The 20,528-nt window shown below is 39.9% G+C and overlaps 1 protein-coding gene across 4 annotated transcripts in view; it reads left to right on the forward strand.

The window, feature by feature from the left end:
* Positions 1–10,850, forward strand: part of elavl2 (ELAV like neuron-specific RNA binding protein 2) — a 32,502-nt gene extending 21,652 nt beyond the window's left edge. For 3 of the 4 annotated variants that reach the window (XM_084344961.1, XM_084344960.1, XM_084344962.1), the window contains exons 5-8: positions 2,833–2,986; positions 4,824–5,049; positions 5,739–5,777; positions 8,207–10,850. In XM_084344961.1, the coding sequence (XP_084201087.1) occupies positions 2,833–2,986; positions 4,824–5,049; positions 5,739–5,777; positions 8,207–8,537 (750 nt within the window). In that variant the 3' untranslated portion in view covers positions 8,538–10,850. The remainder of the gene's footprint in view (positions 1–2,832; positions 2,987–4,823; positions 5,050–5,738; positions 5,778–8,206) is intronic. The other variant, XM_084344963.1, reaches the window with a different exon arrangement.
* Positions 10,851–20,528: the final 9,678 nt, after the last annotated feature.

Below are 20,528 nucleotides of genomic sequence, written 5' to 3' on the forward strand. Positions count from 1 at the left end.
TCTGACAAGGTGCTAGCCAGCTCCCTCCTCACATCGGGCAAAGGGGTATTAATGAAAATGTCTGTGAGCAGAAACACATTTTGTGGTAGAAAATTCATGTTTGAATTGCATCAAATTTCAGCTGAACGCTTGATTATTTCTGTATTTAATGTTTAAATATTGATAGCTGTACCTCTACATTCCCATGAATCAGACAGAAATCTTTTCTCTCCACCTCTCCTCCTCAGTTCATACCTCGTGAAAGTAGAACATGGGAGCATTTTTTTAGATGTATATCACACATTCAAAAGTCTGTAGCTGCTCTGTCAGAAGTGCAAATAAATCCCAGTGAGGTGGAGGAATATACTTTGCAAATATTAGCATCAAATGAAGTGTGAAGGTGAGACCGGGACGGAGGCAGGGCTGGGGAGAGGCGAGGGAGTTGCCTGGCTGTGGGCAGGGAGCTTTAGCTTTCACGTTCACTTTGTCAGCCTTCCCTTCAGGGCAGGAACAGGGTGAGTGTTGAGGTGGTGGGGGAGCAAGTGGGGTTCTTATCGATCTGAGAGCACAAAAAGGAATCCTTTTTGAAGGTTTAATTAATGTGAGGGATTTATTTTTTTTTCCCTTTCATACCATCCATTGCAGGGAGGGACTTGGTTGTAAGAGCATTTAATGTGTGAGACGTTGTAATTAAATACAGCTGTGGTGCTATTCAGGTAATTGACAGTCGAGTCACAAGAACCTGGAGCCACCAGATGGGAGTAGCATGATACAGCAGGCGCTTGACTCTGCAGCATTTCTTTCTTCTCTCTCTGTGTGATCCTCCACAAAACCCTCCTCAAGCCATTCTTGCACATCGGCTCCTAAATTTAGGCTGTATGGCTTCCTTCTGCATGTTATTGTATAAATGTCTACATGACTGAAAATGGGATGGTGTCCTGTGAAAGAATGAATTTATGACTACTCAGGGGTGTAATGATGTATTGATCCACAGGACCTGGTAGATGACTCTCTGGTCCCTCTCTGTTTTCTATTACACGGCTATGTTTATGGACTAATGTTGATTTATGCTGCATATCTATCTGGCCTGGTGCTGGGGGCTCTCCTCTTGACTTCAAGACGGCAGTGGGCGAGATTGGTTTTAAGAGACAGCCACACTGCTCTGTTGTCTATAAAAACTTTCAAGAAATGATAAATTTACTTTTAAATGAGAGCTGTCTAGACAGGCCTGACACTGCATCCATCGCTGTCAGGTTTCCAACTGCGTTGATGGGCAGAAAATGTGTCACTTTAACTTTTTTCTAGACAGACTGATTTGTCACTGTCCATTTATCCAATGAGAGTTATAATTAAGTATGCACTGGGGGGAAATAAAATAGGGTGACAAACGGACTTAGGAGCACACAAATTATTGCAATGCATTACTCTATTGTTGTCGGATCCAAATGATTATAAAAACAATCAAAATGGACAAAACTTGGCCTACCAATGGGATGAATAGAGGTTTACTGTGGCTAATTTTTACGTGCACCATGTATCGCTATTTCTTTATATTTGCCTCATGTTCATGCTCCACAACAACCAAACAAAAGTCTATCAACAAAGATCTGTTGATGTTTAGACTGATTAGTGTGTTCAGGCTGAGCAGGAACCACCGTGTTTTGCTTTATTTGAACAAATTTAACAGTTGCAGAGATGCCATTTTCAAGTTATACAGTGGTATATAAATTGAGGATTATCATACATCTACATTTGCTTATCTATGGTATTTAATTCTATTGTATTAGTAGTGTTAAAAAAACATTTTTCAACTCAAGAGATTCATGTCTGCCAGGATATTTTATGAAATTCTAAGATTTTGTTGAAACGAACCCTTTTTGTTTTTATCCTATTAAAGGTAATTGTAATACCATATACTGTGACACAGTTAAACAGTGATAGTTTTTTTAAATAGTTTTTGTACCATTTAAAATTTAATGCCATTCCTAACCTAGCTGTGCAGTGTTTTTTTTGTTTTTGTTTTCAGTTTGCGTTGATTAGCTATAAACAGCTAATGATGTTAGCTGTAGCAGGCACTGACTGTGTTCGGAATTGCATACTAATGTACCATTCAAAGCTATTATGAAGTCCAGTTGAGTTTATACTGCATTTCAACTCCATGGGATGTACATTTTGTGTATGCAAGAAATTCCTGGATGTATATACTGCATTCGGAGTATACGCCGTCAGCTTACTACACATACTCAACTGCCCCAGAATGCATTGCGTCCGACGGCGGACAGTCTGAAAAAGCGTTGTTAAAGTATACCAACAGTAGCTGCTAACGTTGCTCTGTCCATCTTTAATCTTAATAGTTATTTTACCTTCATTATCTATACTTTACTGTCCCTTTCCCTTTTTTCTCTACTTTACACCTTTTTAAAATAACATTAAAAAAATATAAGGCTTCATTCAGTGGTGGACATAATGTTGCCTTACATTTGTGAAACCCTTTTCATTCAAAGGTAGCTGGCACATGGACGATTGATACAGTTGTGTAATGCAGAGAAGATGTATTGCTTTAAAATACTTAGGTGTGACCCCTCTGCTGGGACACACTGTGTGTGCCACCACTCTGATCATTATTCTCCTCTCTTCCATTTGTCGATACAGCCATGGAGTCTCTCAGCTTTGAAACTTTAGCTCAAGTTGAAGCATTTTAAAATCAAGCAGAGAGGGTCACTGCTCTTCCTGTGTTAGTTCAAACGATTGTAAAATAACAGGTGTTTGTATAAAATGTATATTGGAGGTTTGAATTTATTACTGCATGTGAAATGGTGACGACCCATGGTCATGTGAACTCTCTGCCTGTAGGTTTCCTATGCGCGTCCAAGCTCCGCCTCCATCAGAGATGCAAATTTGTACGTCAGTGGCTTGCCAAAAACCATGACTCAGAAAGAACTGGAGCAGCTCTTCTCTCAGTATGGACGCATCATTACCTCACGCATCCTGGTGGACCAGGTGACTGGTGAGTAGGACATGACAGCTGGCCCATGGTTTTGCTTTTTCCCCCTTTTGGTTCCTTTTTTGGTTTGCCTCCTTCCCTCAGTTACTCCCTAACAAAATGACACAGCCAGGCATGAGAAATGCATCAGACGTCCCCAAAAATGCAATTTTCCACAAGAAGGGTTCATAAAAATGCACAGATGGATAGAATATATGAAATGGGTGTAAAGTAGCAGGACTTAATGCTTCATAATTTCTTTTTACATCCAATCTCCCTTCTTCTTGCACTCACCTCCTACTTTCTCCCCCTTTCTCATCTCGTCCCAAGGTGTCCATGCCATGCCTGTTTCAAGGCAAGAAATGAAATGCATGTGGATACATTTTCCATTTTTCAACTGTCATGTAGAAGCAGAACCCCTATGAAACACTAATAAAAAAATCTTTCACCGAGACTTTTCCCAATGATTCGTTCCCTGTGGGCTGCTGAAACTTACAATATTCGTTCAGGCATGCGTTTTGGCAATGATTCCAACACAAAACCAACTTGTTTCTGGAGAATTCATTTTCAATTTTGCTTTGTTAATGGCACAGTCTGTGATCCAACTGTCAGAAAAGGGGAAAACCCAATCACCAAATCCAAAGCAGCACTGCAACCAGCTTTTATAACAGAGCAACATTTATTACAAAGTAAATCATCCTTACAGATGCCCTTTTAATACGGTGGCTCTCAAGGACAGAAGGGTGCAAGAATTAAAGCACAAACATTTCAGCGAATGCACTCCAAATCAAATGTTGAAGGCAAAATACAAGAGCACAAACCGTAAGAGAAATGCACTTAACGAGAAACAAAGCAAGTATCAAAATGACAAATGTGCAACAGTAAGCAGCACCATAAGCAACACTGGTTACTAGAGCGATGGACCTCTTTTTGACTCGGCGAGATACTGAAGCTCAAGGCTGATTGGCAGGTAGCAGGAAGAAACAAGACCAAGAGCCAAAAGACATGCATGGATGTTGCAAGAAGGCAGTGAGAGGTAAATAAGTTAAAGATTAAATAAACGTCATAAAATCTGTGAATTGATTGATTTTTACCCCAAATAGCTAGCTTTGTACTAATCTAGGAGTCTGTAAAACTTTAGTTCCAGCAATGTTTAAATAAACTTGGTTTCTTTTTTTCCCCACCTGTCTGCGGTCTTGGGACGTCTGTGCATGTCACAATCTTTTGTCTGGGTCTGGTTTCTCTCTGCTGCCTGCCAGTGTCCAGTGATGAGAAAGCTTCATACTGTTGCTGGTGCTCACTAATAAAACACAGCCACTTTTTCACCTCCATCATTTCTTTTCTCTTGTTAAACATTTCTCTTGTGCTTCTGGTATTTGCAGCTTTTCTTGATTTTGGAAAGGGCAACTACTGATACTTGTGCTTCCACCTTTTTATATTTGCAATATTTTTGGATGTGGATCTGTGTTTTGAACTATTGACTGAGAAATGCACAACATTCTAATTTCCTTGGTATAGCCATGTATTCAAGTTTGATTATATGCCTTCTGCCATCATTAATCAAGATTTGTAGCTGTTAAAGGTATTCTCACACTTCTAATGACTCAGTTTTGTAGCATTGCAGGCCAGTGATGCAGCAGTGCACTGCATTTTGGAGTTTTCTGAGGGTTTTGGTAAAATCTTAAAATAATGTAATCCCATCACTGTTAAGGCAAAATAAATTAAACATGTAATCACTACATCCACCCCAATAAACTCAAGTTTTTTGAGCCCTAAATTATTACCGAATGTTTTCATGGCTGTCAGGAGGAACTCTGTGTATTACTGATGTTTACTTAATGTATTAATGTGCTCTCCTCAGGCGTTTCCAGAGGGGTTGGCTTCATTCGTTTTGATCGGCGAGTTGAGGCCGAGGAGGCCATCAAAGGTCTGAACTGCCAGAAGCCGCCTGGTGCCACCGAACCCATTACAGTCAAGTTTGCAAACAACCCGAGCCAGAAGACCAGCCAGGCGCTGCTCTCCCAGCTGTATCAGTCGCCCAATCGAAGGTACCCAGGACCCCTCGCACAGCAGGCACAACGCTTCAGGTAAAGGGGCACACCAAAAAAAAAAAAGAAAAAAGATGAGTCATACTGCTAGTGATGTCTGAGGCTATTTGAAATTACCATTTAAATTGTCTCACAGCAGTATTATGAAAATATTCTGTGTTGGAGCTCATCAATACTCTGGACAGAATAATTCATCCCCATATTCACATCTTGAACTTTGCTGTGTTCCTCCTGTTGCAGATGTAGGCCTATGATGCAAATCTGATAATGAGATGAGTACTATACTCTGGTGGGGGAATCAGTAGATGTTTTTTGTAGGCAATTAGTTGGTGGCCATAAATGTGGAAAATGATTTGGAAAATAATTTGCTTTTTCAGTCCACTGATTGACCTCAGGGGTATGCCCAAAAAAGATTTCAATTTGTGAAATTAGAATTTTTGCGTAATATTCGGTGAACGCTGCAGTATTTCCGTTCTAACCTGAGCCCTCTTTGTGAAGTGAACGTCTCCTGTTGGCTGTGTTTGTGTAGCTTGAAGATTGATACATTAGTTTAGTCAACAGGTTAACAAGGATGTAATTGTCTGGAGTTTACTTGAATTGGACATCTGACTTTACTGTATCAGAAATATTACTTATCTCTGTCATCCTGTCAAAATGCATCATTCATCATCAAAGCTTTCTTTATTATGACACTAATGTGTTTGTGTTTTTGGTGTTTGATTTCTTAGGTTGGACAATCTGCTGAACATGGCCTATGGAGTCAAAAGGTAAATTGATTTTCTTGTTTAGATCTCTTATTCAGCCGAACATGAGGGATATTTTCCTGCATGAGCTCTTGGCAGCATTGTGTAGGTAGTTAACATTGCATAAGATGCAGTATGAGGTTGTTGATCAAAGAAATGTTTTTGTGGGCATGCATTAGTGCTCATCTCTACAAACAACTATATATACTGTATAAGCTAGTTGGTGTGAGTGAATCAGGCTGTTTGTCTTAACAGCAAGTGATGGTGTAAATATTTAACATGCGTATGTGCCACACATGCTGCTAGGAAACAGTGATGGGTGTCACTACCCATCACCTCCTCCTACCTCGTCCTCTGACCTGCAACAATCACTTTCCCTCTGCCTCAGAACGCTACAGCTTCTGGATTCTTTATTGATTTCAGTTATGTTAATCTATACTTTTGTAGCCCATTCTCATACATTGAGACCAATATAACTACTTAACATACTTAATATTCACAGAGAGAGTCATACAACAAGGCCCCAGTGGCATTCAAACAAATAAAAATATTATTAGATTTGTACTCGAAATATGTCTCAAGATCTTTTGCTTGTATTCGATTAGTCAGGAATAGCCATGGACCAAAAGAGAGAGTCAAACTGGGAAAAGAGATTGAAGCCAGACAACACGTATTAGCCAGTGGACTAAATAGTGGGTTGACAAACAGTGCAGCACATTGTTTAAAAAACTCGCCACAAGCTTCGACGCATACGTGTCCCAAACTGCAATACCCCTACACAACCAGCAGGAGCTTTACTTAAGTCAAGTGTAAACTTTACATAGAAATGATCTCATCTCTGAGCAAAGAAAGGTTTTATAAATAACAACTTATACATTGTTTTCTACGTAAGGACTTGAGATCAAAACTGATCTTAAGTCTGTTTTATAAGGAGGCCCCAGGACATTCTGAAAACTTGGCGGAAGCCGTAGACACTGAGCCTCCATGCTTTAAAGATTCATTATGTTCAAATTTATTCAGCTGCGGGGTGTTTTGAAAGCAGTAGTCTAGACTGAGCTGCTAAACAGAGACTGTGTAATAATAACCCATTGTAATTTACCTGACGCGTACCTGTTGTTCCTTACCTGCCCACGTATAGTGTGTGTATATATACATATATGCTGAAACTGTTGATCTGATTAGTGGAAACTATAATGGCCTTCTGTGTTATTGGCTGGACTCGACAATATACACTTTAGAAATCCAGTTCCATTAATTAAATATGTGCATGTTCAGTCATTTGTGCCTTACGCTTCATTTTGACTGGTAATAATTGAATGTGTCCCTCTCTAAAATGAGGTTAGTGACAGTGATGCAGTGAAGTGCTTTAATCTTGACATAATGTCACAACATGTCTAGATTAAAGCGGTGTCTACACTGCTTGTCTACATAACAAAGGACAGACTTTTACAATCTCTTACTTGCTATTGCACAAAATTGCATACTCGTAGTTTGAGCTCCATACTCTTACCTTGATCTATTATGGACAGCCCTGTCCTGTTTTAAACTTTGTTGCGTCAGGCGTCTTTCAGGATTCACCAGGATACCAGTTTGTCTAAGTTGAGTTTTATAAGAATGCTTTCCCGGAGTATGATTGAAGTCCAATCACCTGAGAGCTCAAAGGCCCGTCACCAGCCACAATAGACCTGTGATTTCTCTCCTGCCCTGCTCATTGGCTGACGTCTTCGTTGCCAAATCTCTCTCCGTGTCCTTGATGCTGGGAGCACACCTGTCATGGTGGATGTTCCCTGAGAGACCAACTGGAGCAGCTAATCTTACGTGACACCTGCTGCAATAATTCATAGGCTTTCCATGCACTTTGAATTTTGTTTCTTTAAACTGCAAATCCACATTTACCAAAGACCAGGGCATTTCCGTGCCTTTTTATTCCAGCCCTGGCACAACTTCAACTTTATTACGGCTCCTGTTTAGCATTATAATACGGCCCATTTTGTTCTTGAGTAAATAATTCTGTGCTCCTGTCCTTGTAGAAACATGATGAGCTCAAGAGGCAGCTACAGTTTGTAAGAAGTGTGAAAGGCTGGATTTCTCCTTTCTAGCTCTGATATGAGATAAGTGAATGTGCATACATGTTGACTGGCTGTGTACTGACCTTTTTGCTGTGGAGTCAGTATGGCCCAGCTGAGGGAAAATATTTACTTTATAGAGAATATCTGCGTCATCTAATGAGTTCTGAAAAAAAGAGGTATGTGAAATGAAAGTAGGGTGATGACACTGTGAGCAGTGTTTACATTGCTGCTACAGTCAGAGAGGAGCAGAGCGAGTGCTGATCTCTGTAGAGACTTGTCAGATTCTGTTAGGCTTGTTGGCACGATCTCTTGTCTTATAAAAAGGCCCATTTTGTCCTCATTTTGGCTCTCGCCTTGAACCATGTTACCTTTTGTCTTTTGCAGCCGGTTCTCCCCGATGGCCATTGACGGGGTGACCAGCTTGGCTGGCATCAACATCCCGGGGCATGCAGGCACTGGCTGGTGTATCTTCGTCTACAACCTGGCTCCAGACGCAGACGAAAGCATCCTTTGGCAGATGTTCGGGCCGTTTGGTGCCGTCACAAACGTCAAGGTTATTCGCGACTTCAACACAAACAAGTGCAAAGGATTTGGTTTTGTCACCATGACTAACTACGACGAGGCAGCCGTGGCCATCGCCAGCTTGAATGGATACCGCCTCGGGGACAGAGTGCTGCAAGTCTCATTCAAAACCAACAAAACACACAAAGCCTAATACCCACTGAGATTGTTTCTAGAAAACTCAGCAGAAAATGGAAACAGAAAATGGAAGCGCATCGACCGTAACTTTCTACATTAGTAAAAACAGCTTTGTAAATCAGTGTTACGAAGAAAAACAATATTTAGCGTCCAACAATGTGATTTTTCTTTCGTTCCATTGCTACGCTTTGAATCTTCTCAATATACTTTAAAACAAGAAAAAAAATCCAGCAGGTCTGAATGCCTGTGATGTTGAATCTCTTGCTGTCTTTACAGATGGACCATCTAAAACGTTACTATAGGTTTTGTCATTTTGTTGCACATCTGCTTTGAAACAGTAAGTCTTGTAAGGTTATGTGTAGTGATTTTCTTTGTATTTTTCTGTGTCCTGATTTGCCTTAGGTGCGTTATGCCTTCAGTGGTTAGCAAGTACTTATTTTGAACTATTTGCAGTTCTGTTGATTTTGTAAGTATTCCGTTCATTGTAATATGAGTTGGTTATTGGTTGGCTGCATAATGTTGCTTATTGTAAACTTAACGGATAAAAGACAAAAAAAAAATTCTTAAAGCAGTACCTTGCCAAAGAGCTAAGAACCTCTTTGATGTGGGTTTAAAAAGCATCTATTTTTATAAAAAGAAAAATTTGGAGAAACTTTTTACTGGACCTGGAACAAAATATTTTGACTTGGATACTTTGAGAAATATCTTCATATGACACCTTGTGAGCTTTTGAACTTTACAGGAAAGTTTGCAGTGGTTGAAATTTCTGGGGAGATTTATGATGTAAAAGATACCTTTTGAGATCTTTGTATTATCTTTAGATTATAGAATCAGTGGCAGTGCTGGTTTCATTTGTAAAATCATCTGTGGGTCCCCCTGTCATCCTAGTTGTTATATGACTAGAAACTCGCTTTCCGATTTGATTTGGAAATGGACAAAAATACAAAGGTTTATTCGCAAAACTGCATGCAAAATTATAACGTGGAGATATCTTAAAAGGTAAATGGGGGATAAAAATCAGTTCTTCCTAAAGGATTCCCTTCAGACGGAGCTCATGGTGTTTTGTGGTGTACCTACAATATATCATTAGACTGATTTTGTCTTAATATCAACCAATAAGGGTTTTTACATACTTTGTATGAAAGATTAAGGACAAGCCAATGAAGGCAGCAGCTTAAGAAAAACTAGTCTGAAGAATAGAACGGATTACTCCTGAGCTTTGAGCTATGTAAATAAGTCCTTTTTTATGTTGAGTATTTGGCCGACTTCTTTTGGTTCTAGTTTGGACTTCATCGGAAAGTGTGATATTAATATATATCGTTTTGTTTTTTCTTTTATGGAGTATGTAAGGTATTTTCATTTTGGATATGAACCTTGTTAATTTTCAGTTTGCATTGAGTTGAAATCCTTGGTTTGTTGTCCCATGGACTAGCATTACAGTGCATCAAATTTGTTGGTTGTTTGGTCTGTAGATAGTCTTGCTTCGTAAAAAAGGTATTAAGAAACTATAGACATATGTTTTGTTTTTTATATATAAACATTATAGATATATATTTATGTGGTAAAGAATGGATATAAACCACAGTTTTGAACTATTTGATTAGTTTTTTTTTTCATACTCATATATATACGTAATGCATATAACCTGTCTTTAAAATCGTAAAAAGGTGTATATTGCTTTATTCACTTTGGGGGAAGGTCAGTGAAGCAGTTCCATTAATGATAGCAAAATCGGTTGCAAGAGTTTTACCAACATCTAACTCATCTTGAACAAACAAATGGAGGCTAGTCAAGCCTTAGATGCACTGAATACTGCACCTGCATCCTGCTTGGTATTTAAACCAATTACTAGTCATGCTTCCCCTTAAATGAGCAGTGTGCTATGCATTATATAATTATCTTCGCAACTGCTTTTTCTCGTTTATCTATTCCTTCTTTGTGTTACTTGTACAAATTAAATTTAAGTCTAGATGATTTGTGATACTTGCTGCTGTGGGGTAGAGGCGACATTTTTCATGCCTGACCTGTCATTGTTGAAAACAGCGTTTTTCTTTTTGTAACTTCTTCTCCATGATTATTTGGTCTTGACAAATTGTGCTGATGGTCCGGCATGAGAAAATGTCGCCTCCCACCCCTCTTATCTCGATTCTTAATATGAGAATGATTATTTATTTCAAGTTGTATAGTCTGACTTGGTTCACAGCATTTTTGGAATAGAATATCTTTTGTTGAGTATTTAAAAGGATGTACATGTTCTTTACTTTGTGTTTGGATACTTTGGATTTTTTCCATGTTCAGTACATCAATAAATAAGTTGAAGGGCAATGCAGCTTTGTGAATGGATCCCATCATTCCTTTTTCCTGTCGTCTAAAAGATGTTTTGCCAGTTCAGCTTGTAGAAATGTCAAATTCATATTTTTATTTTTCACCGTTCTGTCTTGTTACATTTCAATTGTCTAACTTTCTTTAAAGGTCCAGTACGTAGGCTTTAGTGGCATCTAGCATCTGCAGATTGCAACCAGCTGAGCACCCCTTGTCTCACCCTCCTCTATGGTGGCTGCTAAAAATGCAAAAAAAATCTCGAGTCAGATTTGTCCGTTAAAAACATAATAATGAATATTCTGACCCTGAAACCATAAATCGTTACTTTTACAGAGATTTAAAGGTGCTGGTCTGAAGTTTTTTTTTAAATCCCTTTGATTAGAGCTGGGCTAGCTGTTTTCTTTGCTAGCACTCTTTATGCTAAGCTTAGCTAACTATTTGACAGACGTGAGTGGCATCACTGTTATCTCTCAGCAACAAAGTGAATAGGTATATTTCACAAAATGTCAAACTATTCTAGACTGAATTTTTTTCTAGACTGAATTTTACTGTTATGACTTTCACTCATATTAGTGATTTTTTTTTTGTGGATTATTGATATTTTTAAAGTAGTTATTAGAACACAGTTTTATATTTAAGTGATGAATTATTGTCATGGCAGTCATGCTTGCTACACTTGTCGATTAATACCTTGTGGTGTGAAGTTGAATCTCAGATTGTAGCTTGTCATTTATCACTCAACAGCATTGAGGTTAAAGAAACAACACATGCAGTTTTAGTTTAAATACAGTTTTTCAAGTTCAAATGTCTGAAAAAATACGATCTGTTCAACCACAATAGATAATTGGGGCATAGTTCAGGTGCTGGCTTGTCACAAAGATCAGCACAAGGCTTGAAGGAAGAAGCCTGATATAGAGTTATTGATTTTTCTTTTTTTCCCCTTTTTTTTTTTTTTTTTATCTCATGCTCCACTTGAGGCAGACAGCCTCACTGAAGATGAAATGGCCTGCTTTGAAGTGCGCTTCCCTACTGCGCAGCCACCTCACACTACCCGACTGTCATTTTAGGGGCACTGCAAGGACGCAGATGGGAGCCGCTGGTGAAACCACACTGCCTTTTTGTAAAGAAAGCTTTAAACTATTCACTGTTTGGGTTTAAAAAAACAAAACAAAAAAAGTTCCAGCTCCAGCACGTCGCTCAGTTTAATGAAAACAATATTTATGGCGTGCACAATCATGTAGTCATTTTAGCACTCTGTTTGGCTAGCAGAAGATAAGGAGGCTAATCTGTGTGCTGCTTAAAAAGCTTTCAGAGTCTCCCTGATATTTACTGTTTCATTAGCCTGCATGTTAGGCCAGAAGTAATCTTTCCTGACAGCAGTTTTTATTGTGAAAGGAGTCATTTGTGCAGTTTAAAAGCATCCCGCACATCAACGTTAAGGTTGCATGGCACTTCTCGGGTTTGTTGTGCTTTACTGGAAACAGATATTGATGTGAGGAGCTTTGGCTGAGTGACAGCATGTTTGTTTCTTATCTGGCATGTTTGAGGCGCTTTCTCGCAGCTGAAACTGGTCTTATCGTGGCAGACGAGTGCTGTGATTGGGCATTCTCCTGCTACATGTTGTGATTACATGCTGCGAGTAAAAATAGGATTAGGCTCCAGCAGTTAATGGCCATCACAGATGAGTTGGTGTAAGTTGATGTCACATGTCCTTCTTAGTTACTTGACGCGAAGAAACGAGATTTGAAGTCAGTGAGTTTCTTCTCGCAGTGCACTGAATCATCGGGGGTTTTGACTGCCGCTTGAAAATTACTTTGACTCCTTTTTGAATGCTTTGGACAAGCAGTCATTCAGATCGCAAAATGAAGTACAAGGGACAAAAATGAGCTTTTAACTTGGAAGAGGACACCATTTTATCCTGAGTGACATCTCAGTGCCTAGTTATGCAAAGGCCAAAATATTAAATTGTGTTTTGATGGAAGCTGCCATATCAAGCCGACCCGGAACATAAAGGGAAAAGAAGTCTCATTACCTAGCTGTGGCACCATCTGGTCCATGTAATGTAGCTGTTCCCAGACGGTTTTTGTCAGATGTAGCCTGAGCCCACAGCCCTGTTAGATGAAGCCTATGCTTTGACCGTGTCCTGTTCTATTTGTGTTCATTTGTATTGTATTTAAACGGGATATTAAATGGCACTATTAATAAGCCTGGTGAATATTGTTGAGACTTTAGAATGCTAGTGTTTAGGTCAGTTGAAGTGTATCCTAATAGGCTGCTACCACTTTGAATGTCAGACACCATGCTTAATTTAGCCAACGTAACAAGACCGAGTTTTGACTCTTTCTACCATTTGTATTCAGCAGTTTAGCACTAAACAATTTTTTCCATTTAGCAAACTCTTAACTATTAATCCATTACTTTTAGCACATTGTTTCAACTCTTTAAATATAGTTTATAGGCTAACAATTCCAGCTATTCATTACTTTAATTATCAACCATTTCTTCTTTTCTTTCAGCTGACTGCTTCACTGATCATCAATTAGGCTACCTTTAACCACACTGTCCACTGTTTTCTTCTTACTACTGGCAATTTCAACTGTTTATCCATTAGGCCTACATCTAGCTAACTTTCAACTATTTATCTATTATTTATTGTCCATTTTTTTTTTGCCAGTTTATCTCAACCATTCCAATACATGTTTGGACCTCTACTACTTCAACTAGAGCTTATGCCCTTTTAGTTGTAACACACACTGTAGCGTTCAGGTGTTACAGCAGACTTGATGTTTTTTTTCATCAAATCATAATTTAAGTACCAACGTTTGGGAATACCTGGTCTAAGTAACATGTGGTTGATGCTGTCTGTGCTGTTTTGACACAGCCTTTGTGATCCATTTGCATAATGGTATCATTTTCTAGGGTATAAAAAAAACCTTTATCCTGTATGTCCTTGATGTACAGTAGCTGTAAAGTGAAACGGCTTTGACCTGCAGTCCCCACATGGCCAGCAGTGTGTCCTCTATACATTATCCACCCTACATTTCAGTCTGTGTTAATGAAGAAAAGGGTCACACAGATGGTCCCTCCATTACCATGCCACCCATTTGGTGCTCTCACCCTCTTAACTGTCCCCTTGCTCTTGTAAAACCTGACGTACTATAGCATGGTTTGCAGCCTAATGGGACAGGAGATAAATAAAATATGCTTGTACATTTTGTCCAGAGCTGCTGATGTCAGCAGGCTCACATAAACATACTTGCATACGGTCTTTGCCGCTGATGTGATTTATGGCCCACCAGGTTTTCTATTACACTCATTTATAATTTGCACCTACCCTCCTGTTCAGACTCCACCGCAGTAGAAGTGAGACACAAAGGGCCGTGTTCATCTCTTGGTTTTCTCCCCTTTGTGTAGGTTGAGAGCTTGTATTCATGCACAGATAAATGGGATGAAAGAAGTTTGTTAATGACAGGATGCTTGCACTTTTGAGCACAAAGGCAACAAAATCGGCACGAGTTGGAACACCAGCGTTCTGCATACCGACAAATCCTTTGCGAGGGTTACCACTGTGAAACTGGAACGCATCGAAAGCTATAAAGAAAGTCTGGACTTACCTGAATTTCAGATGATGTCCTGTAGGTCATGAGGACATGACATGTAACAAACCTATTGTTGGCTTAAAATGTTGAATATATAACAAACAGGATGGCTTCAGGGGATTTTGAGACAACGAAACATGGCGAGACGCCTCATTTCACCTGTTAGAGGAATCAGTCGATCACCACATCAAAGGAACGGCTCGGCCAAAAACCAAAGTTTCCTCATGACGATGGAAAGCCAGGTGAAGTTTCGTAGTCCGCAAAACATTTCTGGAGGTTCACAGCAAAACAGTGTTGCATCATTCTCCTAAACAACTGAAGAAGATGGGGACCTGTTATAAAATGTAAAAAAAAACAACCGAAAGTAAGGCTTGGTACACCTCGCCTGGCGCAAAAAGTCTCTGGATTTGAAAAAAAATGCAGACACACAGGCACAAAGAAACCAACCTCACGACCAGTTATGCGCTGACGCTTTTAGCCTAGCAGCTACAGTGAAGTATTTAACTTAAAAAAGAGTGTTAACGTCTTTTCAAATAAGTGTAGGATCTTGGAGCTGCCGAAGAAGAGCTGTGTGGAGCCATTTTGTGTCTATTTTCACTTGTTTTATTAACATTCAATGTCAGACCTCTAGTTCAGCTACCTATTACCTGGGTGTTTGTTTGTGTGGTCCTTGACATTAACAGCAAACCTCACTGCTGGAAGTGCTCAAACACATTTGTGTCATTCATCTGGCTTTCCTCTGATTTACAGTGAAGTTGATCACTGAGTATTTGTCCTCTGCGGAACATTGTCTTTCATCCACCGATGAAATGCTCTCGAGCATTTTAAATGAAAAGGCCTTTAAGCTGATTGGGGTGGAGTGGATGAATAATGGCCCTTTATGTGACTTGTATATGATCCCTTTAATGGCCCTGGTGTCACGGATAATTCACAGGTAAATTCACAAGTACCTTCTCTTTGTGCGAGGTTCTGCCATTTAGCACGGCCTGAAATATTCTTTTTAACAAGCGGTTACGAAGGGTTAGACACGTTGCCACTGTCTATTTAAGAGGGTAAGTGGTGATCAGTGGTTTGATTGCGCATAAATTCAAATGAGTCAATTGCAAAGTTGAAAAGAGTGAAATGGAGTTAAAGTAGCATTTTGGTCCAACTTGAAATGGAGTAAATGCTGAAGTTCAAAGGTAAGAATGCCTTTGTGTTATGCACCACATGCACAAATGTCTCTCCATCCCCTGCTGCCACTGAAAGACATGCCATGTGGCTTACACAGTGTACTATACAATGTTGAATGCTCCTCTTTTTGCATCATTTTTTCATTTTTCAGACATCAAAGACATTCACATCAGTATAGGACCTTGTTCTGCCGTCTTCCTATTTCTTACAGTCCACGGTCAAACATGTTCAGTGATTGGATTTAAGTTCTTACATCACAAACGGTTGCAGCTTGGCTTCCTCCTGCCCCGTCAGCTCAGCACTGACTTCCATCAACATGGCATCATCTATCTTCTCTAACGACTCTTAACAGGGCTCCATGTTATTCTCCCTATGAGGCCTTGGCACCTCCGTTCCATAATGAGGCAGTGAAGAAAAGGGGTGCAGATTAGAATAACAGCCTTAACTAATCCATAACAGGCCGATGAGGCGCCACGTTTGGGGGAACCGTGTCATTTCTCATTTTGCAGTGCCATGGCAAAATCTCTCCTCTCTCTCAACCCCCACGCAAAAACAAGCCCCAAGAATAGCGGCTGTGGCAAGCCGCCGGCACAAGGATGGCAATCAACAAAACATAGCTTCTTCCCCTGTCTCTCTCTGCTCGCTCTTTTTTCTCAGCTCCCACCAATAGTCTGAGCAGAACAGAGAGGAAATCCATGCCTCTGACGGTTGACTTTGGAAATCAAAGATGAGTTTCAGCCTGGAGGAAACTAGTGAGGACTCCAGCCTCCCATCTCAGGGACAGAGAGTGTTCTGCCAGTGATTGTTATCGATAAGTCTTGACTTCAGTGAGGCTTTCTTGAAGCAGCGAGGCTTCCCAGACAATAGTTTTGGAATAGTGAAAGTGTTCACTAGGGGCCCCTGCTGGTCAGAAGAATTTACAGCAGCAGCAATCAAAAAAATGAAGAAACTATGTGTAAGCATATTCAAACTGAGCTCTGGTAAAGCATTACTTTTCACTGAGTTAATCTTAAAAAGAGAAACTTTGTGGCAAATGTAGAAATACCCCTTGTGACTTATCGCAGAACTATGGAGGAGGATTAGGGCCACTTTAAAAAAAAAAATTTGTTCTGACTTTTTTTTCCTCAGAACTCTGAGAAAAAAGGTCAAAACTCAAAATGTTCTTCACAGTGGCCCTAATCCTCTGTACAGAGCTGTAAGTGCTTGTTGCCCCAAAAAACAAGATCAGACGGAGCATTATATGCAATATTTTCCAGTATTAATAATTCCAATTGAAACATAATTTACATTCGGAAAGACTCGCTAAGCAGCAAGAGCCCTCTTTTACAAAGCATGTCCAATTTGCAAGTCAAAAACGAGACGCGCATAAAAAAAAAAGCTGCATAGTGATGGATAGATTTAATCTGGGGAATTTGGAGTGAAAAGTGATGCCTGTTCACAGATGAAATCAATTAATGACTGAAAGACGGATGGCTTGCACCTTATAACCTCTGAACGATCTGGGGGAAAACGACTGATTCAAGACACATTTAACAAAGAATTCAAGTTTGAAAATTTAGATCACACATTAAAAGCTCATTTAATATCACTAAAAGCAAGCTGCAGTTGTTCATTACCTTGAGAGTTGTAATATTTGGTAATGATGCAGGAATAATGAACCTAATTGGGTCACAATTTCATTCATGTACAGCGAACAGAAAAGGACCCAACAACGATCCTTGAGGAACTCCTTTGAGCTAACACCGTAAGATACAATCTGTTAGACAAATAACCATGAAACTGTCAGTGGACTAGTTAATTAAAGCAAATGGATGAAAGCCTTTCAACACTTTGTGTCAGAGAAGGTATGAATTGAACGCTTAGGATTACAATTTTTATAATCACATGCCAAAACGATAGCAAATATTTTATTAGCTATCAATGATAAGAAAAATCACAGCTGCAACCTCTGCACTGTTGTGATTTTCTCCCTTTTATATTGATGTCGATGAGACCTGTCAGCGTGTTGTACTCTGGTAAAATCCCCTAGAAATGGTCTCAGGTAGGTGGAATCACACTGGATTCCACACGAGTGTCAGGTTCTCTCATCGCAGCAGCACAGCCTGATGAGCTGCTGCAGTTCTGGCCATTTTCTACCACTTGCACAGCAACTGCAGCTCAATATGAATGACAATGGTGGGCGATGCGGAGCACCGTCTGTAGCATGCTAGTGTCAGGTTTACTGCTGTCATTTTATGTCCTCAGCAGTGTGTAATGCCTTTTTTTTTCAGCATAAATGGTAAAACAACTTCCCCATAAAGCAAACAGAATATAACTACATGCATCTGATGACCTTCCATTTCTTTTGCTCGCTCTGCGTATGAGGCAAAAGGGGCTTTTTGGACACTTGACAGATTGCAACACCCCACCGAGCATGTTGATATATGCATGAGGCCTTGATGAAAGCTCAGCATGAGTGTGTCTGTTTGTCCTACAAGTCAGTTCCTGTGTGTTGCACATCTGGATGCATTTTGCATGTTTATGATGTGTCCATACATTAACGCGATGTGAGGCTGGCACCACCGCATTTACATGCGTGCGAGGCGGAGGCTGAAGTGGCTGCTGGCTGCCTCGACAGCCTCTGTTCTCCTGTAATAAGACCTGATTTAAGGTTGACCAGAGCACACCAGGAAATAGTGCCTTGTCCCTCATTTCCTCTGCTGCCAGTGGAGATGAGATCTCTTCACAATATTTACCCAGGGAATAATGATGTTTGATTTGACTCTCTTCTGGGTGTGTCTCTGCGAGGGCTATTTTCATCCACTGCTGCCACTGAGAGAGAAAACAGACAGAAGCTATGTCCACAGGAGAGAAAAAGCCTCAGATCATTGTTTATGGATGATGCGAGGTTGGTGTATTTCTGTGCTCGGCCTTCAGAATGAAAGGGGCTCCTGTGTTGCGCTGTTGATAGCGTGACTCACTACCGGTTTCTTAGCTTATTGCATTCCTCTCAGATGCTCCTGACCAACTCGGGTTGGAGAGGCTGCATTTGCTCAACATGAAAAGAAAAAGGTGTTCTAATAACACAGTAAGCATGAACAAAGAAATGTAAAATACCCTACACCTCTCCTGTAGTACATATGAGCAAGACTCCCAGACTGAAAGACCCCCTCACATCTTTTATTGTAATCCTATGTCTCTTTGTCGTCATTTTGCGTCCCTTTATAGTCACCCTTTGTAGTTGTCTTGCATCTCTGTGTGGTCATTTTATACTTTTTGTAGTCATTGTACGTCTCTTTGAAGGTTTTTTTGCTTCTCTTTATAGTCTGTCTTGTGTCTCTTTGTGTCTTTGTAGTCCATTTGTTGTTCTTTGTAGTGGTTTTGCGTCCCTTTTCTGTCGTTGTAGTAATTTTAAGCCTCTTTATAGTCGTCATGCGTCTATGTGTAGTCGTTCTGTGCCTCTTTGTGTGTCTTTGTAGTCATTTTGCACTTTTTTGTATTGATTGTATGTCTCTTTGAAGTTGTTTGCTTCTTTTTCTAGTCTCATCTCTATTTGTGTATTTTTTAATTGTTTTGCATCTCTTTTTGTCTTTCTAGTCCATTTGTTTCTCTTTGTAGTAGTTTTGTGTCTCTTTTGTGTCACTGCAGTCATTTGATGCATCTTTGTAGTCATTGTGCATATATGTGTAGTGGCACTGTGCCTCTTTGTGGTCATTTTACACTTTTGTAGTCATTGTATGTCTCTTTGCTTCTATTTGTTGTTTCTTTTGTCTCTCTTTCTGTATCGTTGTTATCTTTTTGCATCTCTTTGTGTCTTCATTTGCTTCTCTTTGTAGCTGTTTTGTGTCTCTTTTTGTAGTCCTTTTGTGTTTCATGTTTCTTTCTTGATGTTGTTCATCTTATTAAGGTGAAGCAATAGCTTTCCAACAGTTTGTTGAAAAACTGCAACTGAACTGCAGCGAGTAAAGCATAATCATTTGTTGTTGTGAAGCTCAAAAAAAGAGAAAAGTTTTTGGGTTCTGCATTAAATACTTTGCATTGATTTACTAATACGGATGGATTATCGTGATTATTCTGAATTAGTTCTAAATGTTTTATTTTGACAAAACAATTGAGTGTATTAGCACCAACAGAGCGTGCTCTGCCAAGGTTTTATTAAACCATCACTGCTGATCATGAGGTAAAATGTGGCTTATAGTGGAGAAAACAAACTAAAAGAAAAGGGAATACTTAAAACTAATTAGCTCTTCTAACAAACACTTTATTAAAATGTCCATTCTGATTGGATTTGATTATGCTTAGCTCCTATTCAAAGCAAAAGTAGGGCTTGGAAATCCTCTGGGATTGTGGTTTGTATTTATCCACCTTTAGTTTCCTCAGCAGCTCAGCTTGAATGCTACAGAAAGGAACGGTAGTGTTTACCTCATTACAGTCTGCACTCTCTCTGAGGAGCAGAGTCATTTGCATGGCTGCTTGTCAAACCACGTTAATATTGACAAAGATTTGCACCCATTTTAATCACGCCACGTAAAAGGTATACAAAGTTGTTTATGACTGCTCCACCGCTGAGCAATAGGCACATTCTGTACTGCGGTGCACATTAAAAAAGATTGCACTTTGTTCCGAGCTGCAATTGCAAATCACAGACGTCAAAGAGGTGGAGGAAAAATAGATGACTGCGATGGCAGTTTGAGTCTAACGAAAATGCATTTACATATTAAACCACACAGCAGCGTGCGGAGCGAGGCTCTGTTTGAATTGCACGCTCCAGCCTGCCTTCCCTCAGTGTGAGGGAGTAGCAGGGGCCTCGCCGCTGTGACTGCAGTACCGTAAATTTGAAGTTGTTTACGGATGCTGCCATCTTGGTGCGCTCCGGGAGGGAAACTTGGAGCGGGGCCATTTACCGGCAGCTTGATGAGAGTGCAGTGAGGCGA

This window comes from Pagrus pagrus (assembly GCF_965226575.1).
Source record: "Pagrus pagrus genome assembly, chromosome: 22".
NCBI lineage: Eukaryota > Metazoa > Chordata > Actinopteri > Spariformes > Sparidae > Pagrus > Pagrus pagrus.